Genomic DNA, 19,617 nt, shown 5'->3' on the forward strand with positions numbered 1-19,617 from the left:
AGGGAGAGCGTGCAGAGAGGTCTGAAGTTTTAAGCCCAGGATCTGAAACCATCCTGTCCAATATGGTGGCCACTAGCTACACGTGGCTACAGAGCACTTGAAATGTGGTTAGTCTCTGAATTGAGAGGTGCTGTAAGTGTGAAGCAAACACCAGATGCCAAAGCCTGAGTAAGAGAAAGAATGTGTGCAGAATATCACAGTGTTTCAAACACATTGGTTACATGTTGAAATAACATTTTGGATCTGCTGAGTTAAATATATTATTAAAATTGATTTCACCCATTTCTTTATATTTGTGTTAATCTGGCAACTAGAAAATTTTAAATTGCATATGCACCCTGCACCGTATTTCTGTTGGAGAGGCTTGGTCTAGAATATAAACAGTGGTACCATTTGCAGAAAGAAGAACGCAAAGAAGAGGAGGGCTTAGTCTTAATAACAGGCAGGAGGCTAGTGTGAGGCCCTCCCCTCTCCTTCTCCAAAACTTTGAAATATGGGAAATAAAACTGGCTTTTGGGAGTTGGGGTGGGGAATAAATAATCGTATAATAGTTCACAGCTGAGATATGCAACAGAACCTTAAAAAGCTAGAATAGTTTCCAGTGCAAGAGAGTGGGACCAGAACCTGCCAGAATATATGCAGGTATGTATTTATTTATTTATTTAGAGATGGGGTCTCACTATGTTACCCAGGCTGGTTTCTAACTCCTGGGCTCAAGTGATCCTTCCACCTCAGCCTCCCAAAGTGCTAGGATTACAGGCATGAGCCACCACACCCGGCCCAGAATGTATTTATATAGTTACAGAAAAATATGCATCAGTCACAGAAGCATCGGTCAGCAATGGAGAATGGTAAAAAGGATCTCATCAAAGGCGAACATGGGAGTGCCTATCAAAGCACTGTCCAGGGAGTCCATGTCTGGGCAGACTCTGTTATTCTGATGCCGGTAAGCAGAAGACCCCAATAATTGGAGTGACCATCTAATTTACTGTACCCCTGTAATCCCAGCACTTTGGGAGGCTGAGGTGGACAGATCAGTTGAGGCCAAGAGTTCGAGACCAGCCTGGCCAACATGGTGAAACCTCATCTCTACTAAAAAACACAAAAATAGGCTGGGTGCGGTAGCTCACACCTGTAATCCCAGCACTTTCGGAAGCCGAGGCAGGCAGATCATGAAGTCAGGAGTTCAAGAACAGCCTGACCCTGTGAAACCCTGTCTCTACTAAAAGTACAAAAATTAGCCAGGCGTGGTGGCACACGCTTGTAGTCCCAGCTACTCAGGAGGCTGAGGCAGGAGAATCACTTGAACCCGGGAGGTGGAGGTTGCAGTGAGCTGAGATCGTGCCGCTGCACTCTCAGCCTGGGCAACAGAGTGAGACTCTGTCTCAAAAAACAAACAAACAAACAAAAACACAAAAGTTAGCCAGGTGGGGTGGTGCATGCCTGCAATCCCAGCTACTCAGGAGGCTGAGGCACAAGAATCACTTGAACTCGGGAGGCAGAAGTTGCAGTAAGCCGAGATTGTGCCATTGCACTCCAGCTTGGGCGACAGAGTGAGACTCCATCTCAAAAACAAAAACAAAATAATAATAATAATAATAATTTACTGTCCAAACCAAGCCACGTTGACTGCAAAAGTGGCATTATTAATCACTGTGCTAGGGCAGCAAACCAGGATTGTCCCAAGCAATCAGAGCATGTGACCACCTACCTCAACTAATTTATCCTAAATTTTTGCTCTCACTGCAGCCTTCAGATTATACCAGATATGCCTAAGACATACATTTTTAAATGTACTAACATTACTAAAAACTGAAATGCTTCTTACAATTGATGGGGGCATTAAATATCAGGCTTTTTTTTTTTTGGCCCCTAACCATTTATTAATTTGATAGTGTATCTTATAAACAATAACATCTTGAAATCAAGGATACAAAGTAATTTGGCTTCCCATGTGGTATGACTTGAAGGAAAATTCATGGGTTGGAGGGTAGAAATGCCCTGTCACTAGGCAATTGACTTCCACCAGAAGGAAAATAAGCAGGTATTCTGGTTTTAAGCATTAGTCTCAGCCGGGCACGGTAGCTCACACCTGTAGTTCCAGCCCTTTGGGAGGCTGAAGCGGGTAGATCACCTGAGGTAAGGAGTTCAAGACCAGCCTGGCCAACATGGTTAAACCCCATCTCTACTAAAAACATAAAAGTTAGCTGGGCATGGTGGTGCATGCCTGTAATCCCAGCTACTTGGGAGGCTGAGGCAGGAGAATCACTTGAACCTGGGAGGTGGAGATTGCAGTGAGCCAAGATTGTGCCACTGCACTCCAGCCTGGGTGACAGAGTCAAAAGAAAAGAAAAAAACCTTTAGTCTCTTGTGAACTTGGTTAGTTTGAATTGGTAACATAAGACTGGGTCTACAGGGCCAAAGTCCAGATCCAGGACTAGGGTGAATTTATTAATACCAAGGTCATTCTGTCCCACGGGGACCTGTTTGGGAAGTCTCCCAACTTTACCCAGAGGACAACCCTCGGTGTCACCACGGGCTCCACTGTGACCCTTCCCCATGTGAAAGGAAAGAGGCAGTAAGGCAAGGATTAAGGTCTGTTTAGGTCTGTTGGGATTAAAAGGCGAAGGAGACATTAACATGGAAATGGGGCTGAAAGTAAAACTTGAATGAGATGTGTATGGGCCACAAATAATCAGAAGTGATTTGGGTTGTATCCAATATCACTACAATTCAGATAAACTACCATAGGTAGGAAGTGCAGTTAACAAAGAAGTTGCAGGCGTGTGAACAGGCTTCACTCTAAGTGCCAGGTTTGATAAACTAGTGGTGGCTCGGTGTTTGCAGCTTTTTTGGAAAAAAAGCAGTCATTGGGAAAAAGTGCTGTGATGGATTAGCCACATCTGCTATTGGCTCAGAAGGGAGCGGGGCATGGAATTAAAGCACATTTATATTGGAAGTATTATAATACGTTATTAAAGATGTGTCTCTTCAACAAAATAAACAACAGTGAGATAGTAATACCTAAAATGAGAAAAACAGGTGAAAACAACTTACTTATTTTGTCCAATTGTCTCAAAATCTTTCACAATAATCCCAAGGGAAGATGAAAAGTCCAGTGGTATACCCCTCAAGTCAAACTCCAAAATCTGTTCACAGAAAGGTTTTGAAAAAAGAAAAAAAAAAGGCTGTTAGAAGGGGCAGAGATTACACTAAGATGCACCAGTATTACATGTTGGGTCATTATTTTCACCAATGACAATCTTTTGAAGTTAGGCAGAAATGATTAAATTCTAAACCTGAGGGTAGCTGAGGGGGCGGGAAAGCAAACCAGATGTCGACTTAGAGGACCTGTAGACAACTCCTGGCTTCCTGCTTTCTAGGTTCTGTGGCTTCAGCCAGGTCACCACACCCCTGCTTCATACTCAAGAGCTGGACTCAACGCCTACCACAACTGCTGCAAGAATAAAATGCAGGGTGTTGTTCTCACTCATAGGTGGGAACTGAACAATGAGAACACTTGGACACAGGAAGGGGAACATCACACACCGGGGCCTGTCGTGGGGTGGGGGGTGGGGGGAGGGATAGCATTAAGAGATATACCTAATGTAAATGACGAATTAATGGGTGCAGCACACCAACATGGCACAAGTATGCATATGTAACAAACCTGCACGTTATGCACATGTACCCTAGAACTTAAAGTATAATAATAACAAAAATAAAAAAATAAAAATAAAATGCAGGGTATATGTGAAAACATTTTCTTCAATGGCTAGTTTTAAATTATCTGCTCTTCTTAATCATACTACTATCAAACAAAGAAGATGAAGAGTCTAAGAAAACATTTTCTAAAATGCCTCTCATTTTAAGTTCCACCATGGTCGGTCAATGCTGTAATATACTGACCTTTCTGAGTCTCTCATTTTAATGCAGTAAGTTGCTTCCTAATGACAAATGTAAAAAAAAAAAGATTGATAAAGCGTCACTGATGCCTTTGACTGATTAGGTAATAATTAAATGATGACTTGATCCTCCTTGTAGTGGGCTTGGAATGGAAGGAAAACTTGTTTCAGAACTTCTTAAAAAATTATTTTTAGCACTTCTGAAAAAAAAACAAGTTCTCAGTCTCCTCAGTAGCTGGGGATTACAGGTGTGCACCACCACACCCGGCTAATTTTTTTTTTTTTTTTTTGAGACAGAGTCTTGCCCTGTTGCCCAGGCTACAGTGCAGTGGCACAATTTCAGCTCACTGCAACCTCCACTTCCCAGGTTCAAGTGATTCTCCTGTCTCAGCCTCCCGAATAGCTGGGATTACAGGAGCCTGCCACCATGCCCTGCTAATTTGTGTATTTTTAGTAGAGACGGGGTTTCACCATGTTGGCCAGGCTGCTCTCGAACTCCTGACCTCGTGATCCACCCGCCTTGACCTCCCAAAGTGCTGGGATTATAGGCGTGAGCCACCGCACCTGGCCAATTTTTGTATTTTTAATAGAAACAGGTTTCACCATGTTGACCAGGCTGGTCTCGAACTCCTGACCTCATGTGATCTTCCCGTCTTGGCATCCCAAAGTGCTGGGATTACAGGCATGTGCCACCACACCTGGCCTCAGAGCTTCTATTAGAACACACCCAGCCTGGGAATGGTGGCTCATACCTGTAACTCCAGCACTTTGGGAGGCTGAGGCAAGGAGTTCAAGACTAGCCCGGACAACTTAGTGAGATTCTGTCTCTGTGAAAAATTTAAAAATCAGCAGAGCACAGTGGTGTGTGCCTGTAGTCCCAGCTGCTTGGGAGGCTGAGGCGGGAGGATTGCTTGAGCCCAGTTAGTTACGGCTTCAGTTAGTTATGACTGTGCCATTACACTCTGGCCTGGGTGGCAGAGGAAGACCCTGTCTCAAAAAAGAAAAAAAAAGAGCCGGGCGCAGTGGCTCACGCCTGTAATCTCAGCACTTTGGGAGGCCAAGGCAGGTGGATCACCTGAGGTCAGGAGTTCGAGACCAGCCTGACCAACATGGTGAAATCCCATCTCTACTAAAAATACAAAATTAGCCAGGTGTAGTGGCACATGCCTGTAATCCCAGCTACTTGGGAGGCTGAGGAAGGAGAATCACTTGAACCTGGGAGGTGGAAGTTGCAGTGAGCCGAGATCGCACCATTGCACTCTAGCCTGGGCAACAAGAGCAAAACTCCATCTTAAAAGAAAAAAGAAAAAAAAGAACACACCCAGCACCAGCAATCCCAGTGGGTTTGGGGTTGACATTTCATTTGTGTTTGGTTTCAATTATAAAACAGTTTACTTGATAAGTACATCTGCAATATCAAAGGAAAGAAGAAAAAAAAAAAACGTGTTGGAAACAAAATGGAATAAGATGGCTGATTCCCTGCAGAGGACATGCCAGCTTGCACGAGAGCACATCTCTCTCTGCCATTGGTCATGTGGCTTGATCTCAAATATAAAGAGATGAGTTGGGATGATTCAAAATCTGAAGTAGGAAGCACTCTCACATAAATGTATTTTTTATTTGCTTTATTCTTGGAGTTCTGTGTCAGGTGCTAGGAATCCGCAGTGACCAACCCAAGGGGCCTCTTGCTCTCATGGAGCTTGTAGTCCAGCTGGCTGTGTTCTGGGTTCTGGGGAAATTACAGATAAGTGGAATTCCCTCTCAACCTGCCTGAGACCTGCTGAGTGTTTCAGAAAGGCATTAAAAAGGCTGGGCAGAGTGGCTCATGCCTGTAATCTCAGCACTTTAGGAGGCCAAGATGGGAAAATGGCTTGAGATCAGGAACTCAAGACCAGCCTGGGCAACATAGCAGGCTGTAATCTCTACAAATGTTTTTTAAAATTAGCTGGTCATGGTGGCTTATACCTGTAGTCCCAGCTATTCAGGAGGCTAAAGCAGGGGGATCGCTTGGCCCTGGGAGATCGAGGCTGTAGTAAGATATGATTACACCACTGCATTCCAGCCTGGGTGACAAAGCGAGACCCTGTCTTTTTTTAATTAAAAAAAAAAGGCCAGCTGTGGTGACTTACACGTGTAATCCCAGCACTTTGGGTGCTGGGTGGATCACCTGAGGTCAACAGTTCGAGACCAGCCTGACCAACATGGAGAAACCCCGTCTCTACTAAAAATACAAAATTAGCTGGGCGTGGTAGCATATGCCTGTAATCCCAGCTACTCAGGAGGCTGAGGCAGGAGAATTGCTTGAACCAGGGAGGCGGAGGTTGCGGTGAGCAACCTGCACGCCAGCCTGGGCAAGAAGAGCGAAACTCCATCTCAAAAAAACAAAAACAAAAACAAAAACAAAAAAAAACCCCAAGGTATTAAAAAGTTTTCTGTTTCACTTCATTCAAGAATAAGGTCTAGCCAGGTGCAATGGCTCACACCTGTAATCCCAGCACTTTGGGAGGCTGAAGCAGGTGGATCACTTGAGCTCAGGAGTTGAAGACCAGCCTGGGCAACATGGCGAAAGCCCATTTCTACAAAAAATAAAACAATTAGTTGGGTGTGGTGCACGCTTGTGGTCCCAGCTGCTCAGGAGGCTGAGGTGGGAGGATCACCTGAGCCCAGGAATTCAAGGCAGGATTGAGCCTTAATCACGCCACTGCACTCCAACCTGAGGGAGACCCTATCTCAAAAACAAACAAACAAACAAACGAACAAAAACAGAAGGTTCTAGTCTTTATCTTATAGAGATATTGAAACTAGTTGGGAAAGAAAGGTGGGTGGGTGGAGGGGAGTCTTCATGGCCTGGTGACTTGGTGAAAATAACAAAGACATTCATCATTGCTCTTGTCCAGGGAGGTTTGACCCAGCTTTTGAAAAACACAATGGAGCTGGCCATCAACTGTTAAAAAGTTAAAGTTTCATGAATAATTGGGTGGTTTAAAAGAGAGAGAGAGAGAGAGTAGGAAAATCCTATTCAGTGGGAAGAATTCAATTTTTTCACATATTTGTGAAAATATTAAACACTGAACCACTTCTAAAATAGATATAAGGTCAACAGTGGGGGGAGGTAAATAAGTTATATGTCTTCAGTAGAATATTGCACAGTCATTAAAATACTTTTGAATTGAATGATATGGGCATATGCTTAGGATATAATAGTAAGAAAGTGTAGGAGAGGAAATCATTTGCTATATGATGCTAGTTTGTGTATCAGACATCATATTTTATTAAATATATTCCTCCAATAAACACTTAGTGATACATCACAGATGCTAATAGTAGTTGCCTCTAGAGAGTGGGACCCAAGTTAATTTTTTAAAGATTAACTGAAGTTTTCAAAAATTTCCACATGAAGCATACTGAACATCACTTTTATCAACATAAAACCAATACATGTCATTACTCAGCTAGACACACAGAGAATCATGTGATACACTCTTGATTTGTCACATGCAGATATGTTTTTAATTATGAGGGCTTCCTTCTGAGACTCTGGCGATGATCTAATCCCACCCTTGCTCTACACATGTGCCCCAGACACGCAACGTAAGTGGACCAAGCTCACACAGCAAGCTCATGGCGGTGCCTGGTAAGAACTCAACTCTCCTGCCAGTCCAGGCTTCCCTTGCCGCGCCACTGCTGTACAGAAGATGGTCGCTGGTGAGCTACTCTCCTTGAACTGCTCTGCTCTCTTGGTGAACACAAAGGGAAACAGAGTGGGTGGGGGTGACATGTAGAGATTCTCCTTCCAAAGGGAAGAAGTAACCTCTCACCCAAAGATACGACAATCAGAAATAGCTTATCTATTAAAACAAAGTTGAAAAAACAATGAAGTCACCTCATTCCAGACAGGGTTCAATTCATTATCAACTTTCTTTGTTTTCTTTTTCTCATCTGCAAAAGAGATAAAGGAAGAGATAGCAATCATTTATAAAAAAAATTAAAGAGCATGGGCCATTCATTTATTCTAAGAACATTACCCAAGGGTCTACTTGCACCCACATTTCCCCATTCATTGCTTAGGATGGGTGTTTACCTGAATCACAGTTTTCCAAATGAAATGGCATTTTTTGGTCTACAAGGTTTTCCCATCTCCAGGTCTACATGGAGTTAAGGGATGTGATGTTCTGCCCTTCTCTCACCAAGGCTACCCAGAGCCTCTGCATCTCTGGCTTGCTGCAGAAAGAAGCCAACAAAGCTAACCTCTGAGATGCTGATATTGCTATTTTATAGATGAGGATATTGAGGCTCAAAGAGTTAAGATGTTTATCTGAGCTCACACCTGGCAGTGATGCCCTGATTTAAACCTGGAATTTCAGCTCTGAAGCTCATGCTGCATCTGAGTGTGCTAAGACGCCAACACAGCTTCAGTATTAAGCTGGACTCCTTCCCATAGGCTTCGGTACAAGGTCATTAGTAGATGAAAACTTTCTAGGACCAGTGGATAATTTGGGGCTTCCTTTACTCCGAGGCCACCTTTTCTGAAGACCCAAGATCTTTCTTCTCTGTGTCTGAGCCTGGACAGTACACCTACCTGGATGAGCACACGAGCAAATCCAGCAAGTGCTTAAAGTTTCCTTGTAGCAAAGTCCAAAGAGCAGAGGCTTCTCTTGGGTCCCCAAGTCCCCAAATACCTACCCAAATAAAAGCTAATCTTTGAGTACAAAATGCTTTGTAAGCATTATCTCATCTAATTTTTTTTTTTTTTTTTTTTTTTGAGACAGGGTCTCACGATGTTGCCCAGGCTGGAGTATAGTGGCACTATTTCGGCTCACTGCAACATCTGCCTCCCAGCTCAAGAGATCCTCCCACCTCAGCCCCCCATGTAGTTGGGACCACAGGTGCACACCACCACACCCAGCTAATTTTTCTATTATTTTTATTGTTTTTTTTTTTTCAGTAGAGATGGGGTTTTGCCATGTTGCCTGGGCTGGTCTCAAACCCCTGAGCTCAAGTGATCCACCTGCCTCAGCCTCCCAAAGTGCTGGGATTACAGGTATGAGCCACTGCGCCCGGCCTTCATCTAATCTTAAAAACCTAGAAGGAGCTAGGTGAGGTGGTGCACGCCTGTAATCCCAGCACTTACGGAGGCCAAGGTGGGAGGATCGTTTGAGCCTAGGAGTTCAAGACCAGCATAGGCAACATAATGAAACCCCATCTCTACAAAAATACAACAATTAGCTCTGTGTAGTGGCACACACCTATAGGTTCCAGCTACTCAGGAGGCTGAGGTGGGAGGATCCCTTGAGCCCAGGAGGTCAAGGCTGCAGTAAGCCAAGATCACACCACTGCACTCCAGCCTGGGAAACAAAGCAAGACCCTGTCCAAAAACAAAAAACAAAAAACAAACCCTAGGAGGTATATATTACTATTTTCATCCCCCTTTCACAGCTAAGGAAACTGAGAAGCTGAGTAACATTCAAAGTCACCCAGTTGGCTGGGTGCGGTGGCTCACACCTGTAATCCCAGCATTTTGGGAGGCCAAGGCGGGCAGATCACTTGAGGTCAGGAGACCAGCCTGGCCAACATGGTAAAACCCCACTTCTACTAAAAATACAAAAATTAGCCAGGCATGGTGATGGGTGCCTATTATCCCAGCTACTCAGGAGGCTGAGGCAGGAGAATCACTTGAACCCAGGAGGCAGAGGTTGCAGTAAGCCGAGATTGTGTCACTGCACTCCAGCCTAAAGGATAGAGCAAGACTCAGTCTCAAAACAGAAAACAAATGTCACCCAACTAATAAATGGTCTTGCTAGGATTTGAGACCCAGGCAGTCTCACATTAGTGGCCACACTTTGAATCACTCCTCAGCCTTTGCTTCTCCTCTGCTGCTGTGAAATGTAGGAGGTAGTGGGTTTTGTTTAGCTAATGTCACATTGCTTTGGCTCCCAGCACACAGCTGCCTGTGGGACTAACCACCTCATTCTTCCAAGACCTCAGCATAGCAAGGCCGTGAGTCATGGCCCTCACTCTGCTAAGCATTAACTTTTCCACTTGAGAGGGCAACACACAGCCCAATGGCTTCCCTTCCTAAGCTTCAGCGTGATGCTCCTCGTCGGCTTGTGCCCAGACCTATCCTGGCTGGTTCTGCCTGTGCTCTCTCTATGTGGCCTACAGAGTCCCTCACTGCATCTGACTCTGAGGTCCCCTAGAAGCTGTCCTGAAACTTCCCCTCCCACACTTCCATTTTGACCCCACCCTTCCCTCTCCTCATCTAATAGAAACTCGCAATCCTCCTCTCTGTTTACAGTATAAGAAAGTGCTCTTGAGAGAAAGAGGAGACGTGCAAAGAATTTTTAACTTAAATAGAACTGGACAAAATGGTTTCTATGTGTAATTGTAGCTGCTCCCTCTACAGAATCATCTCTAGGTGCCAGGCTGTGCATTCTACCGCTGTGTCTCTAACCATTGAGACAATTCTTCCAGGTAAACATGGTCATTCCCATTTCTAAGCCAAGAAAATGGAGAGTAGTTAACCTGCCTTCAATCACACAGCTACTAAGGAAACAGAGCCAGATTTTGAACTACATCCCTCTGGCTCCAAAATCTGTGTTTGTGTGTGTTTGCCACCATGCCACAGTGCCTTATTGGAAGCTGCCGGAATGCTGGATAATGAAGATGCATAAATATAACATGTGTGATGGGCTTGGCATCTTGGAAAATGTCCATAAGGAAGTTTATCATCACATTCCAGGGTATCCTGAAACTCTCCAATATTATTTGCTCTAATACACAAAATATTGCATCTGTGAGTTTTCTAGGAGGAAAGAGCTCATTGTTCTCATCAGATTCTCAAATGTGTTAGTGACCTTGAAAAAGGTTAGGAATCCCTGCATTCAACAAGCATTAAATAGTACCACCAATCTCCCTCTACCTTACCACTACCCTGCTCCCATAACCGGGGCCTGGTGGGTGGAGAACTAAGTCACAAAGGAGTGGATCTGGACCTTGAGACCATGGCAGTCCTTCAAGAGAGAAGATAGGTGATTCCAAGAAGTCCCAGCAAGAAGGGAAAGCAAGGAGAAGACAGAAAATAATGCAATAGAAACTGAGCACCCGGGCTTGGGGTAGGATTTGCATCACTGAAAGATGGCACTGAAGCAAAATTCCAGTCTCCAAGTCCCCAAGACTCCAACCAGGGAGCCAAGGCAGGGACAAGGGCTCCAGGGAGGTCACAGAAAAAACCAGCACTTGTCAACATGAAACAAGTCCCGAGCCTGGTTCCTGACCTAGGAAACAGAGTACACAGAAGACATGCTGCAAGCTACCTTGATGCCAAGCCTGGGACCAGGGATCCTCTCTGCCCTCAGGAGGGACAGGATTGTTCAAGAGTCAGCAGCTGGGCAGTGTGAAAAGATTCGTTTGTTCATTCATTCATTCACAAACATTTATTAAGCATCCACTGTGTGCCGGTAACAGGAAACAGAAGAGTGTAAGATAGTTCTTAGTCTTAAAAAGTTCCACAGGCTGGCCGGACATGGTGGCTCACGCCTGTAATCCTAGCACTTTGGGAGGCCAAGGCGGGTGGATTGCCTGAGCTCAGGAGTTCGAGACCAGCCTGGGCAACATGGTGAAACCCCGTCTCTACTAAAATACAAAAAATATTAGCCGGGCATGGTGGTGGATGCCTGCAGTCCCAGCCACTCGAGAGGCTGAGGCAGGAGAATTGCTTGAACCCAGGAGGCGGAAGTTGCAGTGAGCCGAGATCGAGCCACTGCACTCCAGCCTGGGCAACAGAGCAAGACCCCATCTCCAAGAAAAAAAAAAAGAAAAAGAAAAAAAAAAGTGCCACAGGCCAGGTGCGGTGTCTGATGCCTGTAATCCCAGCACTTTGGGAGGCTGAGGCAGGCGGATCACCTGAGGTCAGGAGTTTGAGACCAGCCTGGCCAACTTGGTGAAACCCATGTCTACTAAAAATACAAAATTTAGCCATGCGTGGTGTGGGCACCTGTAATCCCAGATACTCGGGTGGCTGAGGCAGGAGAATCGCTTGAACCTGGGAGGCAGAAGTTGCAGTGAGCCTAGATCGCGCCATTGCACTCCAGCATGGCAACAAGAGCAAAACTCCATCTAAGAAAAGAAAATAAAATAAAAGAAATAGGAAAAAGCTCCACCATGCTCTTGCCTGTCTCATTCTCATCCTGAAGTTCCTTCCTGCCTGTCAGAGGGGGAATAAACAGAAATAATGACTGGTCAGCTCAGGCCAAGAGACCTCACAACTCAGCCCACAGAAATGGTTCACTGAGTGAGTTCTTCCGCAAACGTTAATCAGCTCCTTCATTCTTCCACCCAACAAATGTTTGTGAAATTGCCAGGCATTGAGCACTGTAGGAGATACAAAAATACCCAAGACATGGTTCCTGCCCTCAGGGGGTCTAGTGGGGAGGCGAAATGTGGCTATACGGGACTGATAGAGAAAGGACTTCAGTTGCTATCAGAGGGGTATCAATGCACAGACAAATTCAGAGGAAAGAAAGGTGACTTCAGGCTGTGTGCACAGAAGATGTAGAGTCTGAGCTAGATGGGAATTCAAGGACAAGGAGGGGTTGAAAATGTGGAGCCGGAAGACAAGCTCACTCCAGTAGATGCAATAGGGTGGGTGGATCAGTCATGGAGGAGGGAGAACCAGTTATGTCACATCTGGGGACACTCCAGGACCCAACCGGCTGGAACCAAAGAGCATAGAACTGGGTAGGGGGCAAATGGGCTTTGTGGGAAGGTTATGGTCTCACTGTGAAGCCTCAAGTACCAGGCTAAGCTTCATTTGGCTGATATAAGTACTTAAAGGAGGAGGGTATTAGAAACTGGATTTTATAACTTCAAAAAGTTTATAACCCATGAGAAAAACCAAGTGGCCCAACAATTCTCCCAGTGTGTGTTCCTGAACACATGATTCAATTGTGTGTTGAAAACAAAGGGCAGTGGCTGAGTCCAGGCAGATGCCAGTTGACCACAGACCAGGTGGAGCTATTCAACCAGAACTTCCTGTAGCTCCTGGCACTCACTGTGTGAGGTTGATGCTAATGGCACTACCTCTAGGGGATGCTCACTGCAGGCTGGGCATTGCTAAGTCCCCCACCTTTTTTTTTTTTTTTTTTTTTTGAGTTAGAGTCTTACTCTGTCGCCCAGGCTGGAGTGCAATGGCACGATCTTGGCTCACTACAATCTCTCTCCTGCCTCAGCCTCCTGAGTAGCTAGGATTACAGGTGTGTGCCACCACACCCAGCTAATTTTTATATTTCTAGTAGAGACAGGGTTTCCCCACGTTGGCCAGGCTAGTCTCGAACTCCTGACCTCAAGTGATCCACTCGCCTCGGCCTCCCAAAGTGCTGGGATTATAGGCGTAAGCCACTGCGCCTGGCCTGCTAAGCCCTTTACATGCATCATTTCATTGAATCCTCCTGGCAAGCCTATGAGGTAGGCACTGTTATTATCCTCAGTTTGCAGAGAAGCAAAGAGAGCCCAGAATGGTTAGGTAACTTGCTCAAGATCACAGGGCTAGGACGAAGCCCTCTAACCAGGTCTAGTATGACTCCTGAGCCCATGCATTTAACCGCTGCACCTCCCATTTCCCTAGCTAATAAGGAAAAACTAAGTGGCGGGCATTGGCTCCTACCCTTCTGGAGAAACCCAGCTTAATCTCTTCCAAGAAGGAGGCTCTGATGTTTATCAAAATGTGTATATGTTACATTTTATTGAAAACCTATTCTCACACATAAACACATCAGGCAAAAAAAAAAAAAGGTAGATAAATTATTTTTCTTATCAGCAGCCAGTCACATATTTATATTAGTCAATTATTTTATTCTACCTCTTTAAAAATAAAAAAAAAAGGTTAAACCTGCAGGCACTGAACATCAAATTGAATTACAGGAAACTCCCTCTCCTTTCTCCACATTACCTACCCCCCAATCTGGCTCCTGCGTCTAATTTTATTAAGATGACTGTTTCTTCCTATGGAAAGAAATAAAATACTTTCAGCCCAGAACATAACAACTGACTCAAATGCAGGGCACACTCTGAGTGTGCTCAAGGGCTCAAGTCATTCTTCAGGACATTTCCTGTTTTCCGATTAGCTACGCCTGCCTCTCACTCAGTTCTGCGGAGGTCACCACTGCAGTAATTAACCCCAATGCCAGCCTCCAAAAAAGGTTTCCGGGAGAACTGAACAGCTCTCTTAGCCAAACCACCCGCCCTCTTGCACAGAACCATTTCCTTTGCTGTTCACCTACCAGCCAGTGTGTCAGACCCTTATTGAAAAGGCCTGGCCCAGTGTGGTGCTCGTATCTATAAACTCAACACTTTGGAAGGCCAAGGCCAGAGGGTCGCTTGAGTCCAGGAGTTCAAGACCAGCCCGGGCATCATAGTGAGACTTCGTCTCTACAAAAATTTTTTTTTTTTTTTGAGAGGGAGTCTCACTCTGTCACCCAGGATCTAGTGCAGTGGTGCAACCTTGGCTCATTGCAACATCCGCCTCCTGGGTTCAAGTGATTCTCCTGCCTCAGCCTGCCGAGTAGCTGAGATTACAGGTGCCCGCCACCATGCCCAGCTAATTCTTGTATTTTAGTAGAGATGGGGGTTTCACCATTTTGGTCAGGATGGTCTCAAACTCCTGACCTCAAATGATCCACCCGTCTCGGCCTCCCAAAGTGCTGCGATTACAGGCGTGAGCCACCACACCCGGCCCATCTCTACAAAATATTTAAAAGTTAACCAGGCATACTGGCATGCACCAATAGTCCCAGCTACTCAGGAGGCTGAGGTGGGAGGATTGCTTGAGCTTGGGAGGTCGAGGCTGCAGTGGCCACACCCCTGCACTTCATCCTGGGTGACAGAGCAAGACCCTGTCTCAGAAAAAAAAAAAAAAAAAAAGGCCTGAAAGACATCAGGACTCCTGAGACTGGCTTGCTACATCTGTGCCGGTGGTCAGCTGCATTGGTTCATTTTAATGTCAAGTTGGCTAGGCTATGGTAGTGTCTAATTGTTTGGTCAAACATAAGTCCAGATGTTGCTGTCGAGGTATTTTGTAGATGTGATAAACATTTACACTCAGTTGACTTTAAGTAAAGCAAAATTACCCTCTATAATTTAGATGGGCCTCATCCAAACAGTTGAAGGTCTTAAGAGCAAAAACTGGTTTCCTGGAGAAGAAATTCTGCCTCTAGACTCTAACATAGAAAACCTGCCTGAGTTTCTAAGCTGTGGAATTCAGACTGGAGATTGCAACATCAACTCTTACGTGAATTTCCAGCTTGCTGGCCCACCCTGCAAATTTCAGACTTGCTAGCCCCCACAACTGCATGAGCCAGTTCCTTAAAATCTCTCTTTCTGTTTCTGCACAAACACATGCACACACATCCCATTGCTTCTGCTGCTCTGGAGAATCCTGACTAGTCCAACCAATAACACCAGGTGCCCACGGAAGTAACACGATGGTAACACATTTGAAATGCTTCCAAGTACACACCATCTCACTGATCCTAAAAATCCTGCAGGGAAAAGCACAGATGTCGGCCCAGCCCCTCTGACTGGACTTTCATATCTGTGACTTCTCTTCCTTTGAGCTGTTATCTTAGGAAAATATAAGGCTGAACCCCCAAGCTCAGAGTCCCTCATATATAAACTGATGCATTCAGATGAGATATATAATCTCTAAGTTTTCCCCCAGACTTATGGTACATAAGCTTTATGAAGTGCCCCCCAAGTCCTGAACGGTTAGATTGCTGTGTCTTTCTGAAATGGCCTCAGGAAAAGTGAGGGTGCTGTCTACAAAAGCTCCCTAAGTAACTCAGCTCTTCGGTAGACAAAATAGAACAACAAGATCTCTAGGTTCAGCCAAGAGTCTACATTTGATCTCCCATTCAGAAGTACTTCTTCCCCTTTTCTAGATCTCTGGGTCATGCCTCTTTCTTTTGAGATATATAAAGCCCCATATGAATTCATCTGCCATTTTGCCTAACATTTCACACACCCCTGAACCACACCTATACATGGCTAGCACTTATTATTAAATGCTCTGAACCGAGTCACTGTTCCTAGTACTTCCCATGGATTCTCTCACTTAATCTTCACAACTCTAACAGATAAGTTCTATTATGATCATTCCCAGTTACAGAGGAAGAAACCAAGACACAGAGAGGTTAAGCAACTTATTAGAGGTCACATAGCTAGTAAGTGATGGAGCTGGGATTCAAACCCTGGTCGAAAGAGACAAAGAGCAATTAGTTTCCAAAGTTGGAGGATTAAGACAAGAGGGTGATGCCTTGAAAGCTGAGACTATGTATTATTAATATTGTTATTCCCCCCACAATGCTTACCACATAGTAATTTCTCCATGATGGAGTAAATTCGACTTCATAAGTTCATATAAGTGTGATTACTAGGGCGGCTTTAATGATTAAATGAAAGAATGAACACAAAGTGCCCAGCCCAGGGCCTGGCACACAGTAAGCACTAAACAAATGAGAGCTATCAGATGATTTCTTTCTTTCTTTTTTCTTTTCTTTTTTTTTTTTTTTTTTTGAGATGACTGGAGTGCAGTGGCGCAATCTCGGCTCACTGCAACCTCCACCTCCTGGATTCAAGCCATTCTCCTGCCTCAGCCTCCCAAGTGGTTGGGACTACAGGCATGTGCCAACATGCCCATCTACTTTTTGTATTTTGAGTAGAGATGGGGTTTTACCATGTTGGCCAGGCTGGTCTCGAACCCCTGACCTCAGGTGATCCGCCCACCTCAGTCTCCCAAAGTGCTGGGATTACAGGCGTGAGCCACCACGCACAGCTAGATGATTTCTTATTACAGCGCCAGGGCAGCCTCTTTGCATCCCCCCCAGGGGGTTCCCAGGCTGTGGAGCTCCGGAGGGCAGGGCCCCTGTGACTGGAGGAAGTGCCCTGTGAGGCTGGGACCGCCCTGGTGGAATATTTCTTCCACGTGGCTCCATTCCAGGCCTCTGAGGTTCCCTGGGGCAGCTGGCATGTGAGCAGTGACTGCTCCTCCCTGGCAGGCAGCCTGGCAGCCTCCAGGAGCCGGCTAATTTCTACTATCAACAAGGGGCAGAGAAGGTTCTGAGAAGGGCTGGCAGAAACGCCTCCACCCTTGGGACTTGAGAGACACCTGGGGGAGCACAGGGACACAGGGCCCATCAGGTGGACCCCTTTCCAGGAGTGTCTCTGACTTTGGCTTTCCAACTCTGGCTGCCCTATTGTTCCAGGAAGATGCTGCCAAACAGGTTCTAGGAGAAAGGCATTTTGGGCAAGTGGCAACAGTGATACAAAGCGAGGCTGTTTGGGACATTTCTGAAACAGTCACTGATACCACTGATAAACAGAAATGCCCCAGCAAAAAGGCAGGAGGGGTGACTCCTCCCCTCTCCACACCCAGTACCCCACTGGCCTCTGGAAATGACCTTTCAGATGTACAGGCTCTTCAATCAAACCCACATTTTCCAAGGGAGCTGCAGTGAAGTCCAGTCCATTTGAATGACTCAGCCAGAATCTGCTTCCTAAAAGCTGATGCTGGGGCGTGGTCATGTCCCAGCTCGGCTCACTGCCAGGGCTGCTGGGAAGGGCGCCCAGGAGGGCCAGGCACCCGGCTTGTGTGCCTTGGTGTTTGTGTTGTGTGCTGGGCATATTAAACACATTCACGTCTGTTCCCTACAAGGGAGGCTGGGCGCAGTGCTCACACCTGTAATCCCAGCACTTTGGGAGGCCAGAGGTGGGAGATGGCTTGAGTCCAGGAGTTTGAGACCTGCCTGGGAAACATAATGAGACTCCATCTCTACAAAAAATTTAAAAATTAGCCTGGCATGGTGGCTTGCACCTGTGGTCCCAATTACTCACTTGGGAGGCTGAGGTGGGAGGATCACTTGAGCCCTAGAGATCAAGGCTGCAGTGGGCCGTGATCAGGCCACTGCACTCCAGCCTGGGTGACAGAGCAAGACCTTGTCTCAAACAAACAAGCAAACAAACAAACAACAACAACAAAAATAGGAGATATGAGTATGTTCATTTTACAGATAAGGAAACTGAGGATCAGGGTTGTTAACTGACTTGCCCAAGATCATAGAGCCAGTAAGTGGCAGAGCTGAGCTTCAGCCCCAAGTCAGCCTTGTTTCCAAACCTGTGTTCTTAACTGCCACTGCAGGCAGAGGGTGCCAGGCGACCTGTCACTTTTTCAGACCTTCCAGTGGTGTGAACTTGGTCTACTTACTCCAGCTCTTCATATCTAGACTTCTTCATTAATAAAGATTGGTATCTAATGCCCAGGAATAATTCCTACCAACTATAGGGCTTACCATCTGCCAGGCACTCTTCTAAGGGCTTTGTAAATGTTACCTATTATTATTATGATCCTTATTCAAGGCACAAGAAAGTTAAGTAGCTTGTCCAGGATTACCTGCTAGTAAGAAACAAAGCCAGAATTTGAATATAGGTCTTCTGGCTCTGGAGCCACTCAACCTCTCTGGCTTCTGACTAGTATATTTCTGAGACATAATTTGCTAGAGAATGAATTAAGTCTCAAGTACTCAGCAAATACACTTCAAACCCAGCTGAGGAGGTAGGGCCTACGGCGCCTCTTAAGTCCCGAGTGTCCTCTAAAAAGGGGATACAAAAGCCCACCTGGTAGAATTGCAGCAAGGATCAAATGAGAAGGCATACCGTGCTCAGGACACAGGGGACATTACCAGGTGTTGGAATCAGAACTATCAACTGCTTCCTTCAGGCAAGCTTTGGAAGGATCCAGTCCTCTGCCCTTCCTCACTCCAAGAGATGGTATCAAGAGAAAATAAAATAGTCACTTAAAACAACCTTGAAAACAAATGCAAAGCGCGGAGTGAAAAATCTTGATAATTAGATCCTATCCCTCCCAGGCCAAGAATTTCCAGTTGAATTTAACCTCAGCTTCAGACCCTGGTGTCTCATCATTAATCATCTCTTTCAACGGAATTTTGGGCCCTGCCAGCAGTTTAATCTACTTTCCTCAACCCTCCTTCCTATGCTGTGCATGGCTTTCACCTCTGGGCGCTTTAGCAAGCTGGGCTGGTTGTTTGCTGTGGATCGGAGGGAGAGCTGGGAGTCAGGAGTGTTTGTGAGCTGTTGTTTGTCAGTGGGGCCTGGGACACAGACAGAGGGTGGAATTAAAATGAGAAGACGCCAAGCACAAAGAAAACCAGCCATATATGAAGCAGTGGGAAAAGGCAAAGGATCAAGCATCCCAAGACCTAGCTTCTAGTCCTTCCCTGCCTCTTTCTGGCTACACAGCTTTGGCCTCCCTTGATATCTGAGTCTAAATATCTTCATCTGCACAATCGGTATGAATATCTGCCTTCAGCACCTCCTTATGTTGTTGTGGAGAACAAATAAGATTATACCCATGAGCCAGGTATGGTGGCTCACGCCCGTAATCCCAACATTTTGGGAGGCTGAGGCGGGAGGATCGCTTGAGGTCAAGAGTTTGAGGCCAGCCTGGCCAACTTGGTGAAACCCTGTCTCTATTAACAACACAAAAAATTAGCCGGGCATGGTGGTGCACTCCTGTAGTCCCAGCTACTCGGGAGGCTGAGGCAGGAGAATCACTTGAGCCTCGGAGGCAGATGTTGCAGTGAGCCAAGATCATGCCACTGAACTCCAGCCTGGGCAACAGAGCTAGACTGCATCTCTGAAGGAA

At 45.8% G+C, this 19,617-nt stretch overlaps 1 protein-coding gene across 2 annotated transcripts in view; it reads right to left on the reverse strand.

Moving 5' to 3' along the window:
- MYOF (myoferlin) overlaps positions 1-19,617 on the reverse strand; it is a 173,509-nt gene that overhangs the window by 143,026 nt on the left and 10,866 nt on the right. For both annotated transcript variants that reach the window (XM_063669988.1, XM_054435782.2), the window contains exons 2-3: positions 7,789-7,844; positions 3,058-3,149 (exon numbers count right to left, since the gene is read on the reverse strand). In XM_063669988.1, the coding sequence (XP_063526058.1) occupies positions 3,058-3,149; positions 7,789-7,844 (148 nt within the window). The remainder of the gene's footprint in view (positions 1-3,057; positions 3,150-7,788; positions 7,845-19,617) is intronic.

Source organism: Pongo pygmaeus, chromosome 8, assembly GCF_028885625.2.
Source record: "Pongo pygmaeus isolate AG05252 chromosome 8, NHGRI_mPonPyg2-v2.0_pri, whole genome shotgun sequence".
NCBI classification, from domain to species: Eukaryota; Metazoa; Chordata; class Mammalia; order Primates; family Hominidae; genus Pongo; species Pongo pygmaeus.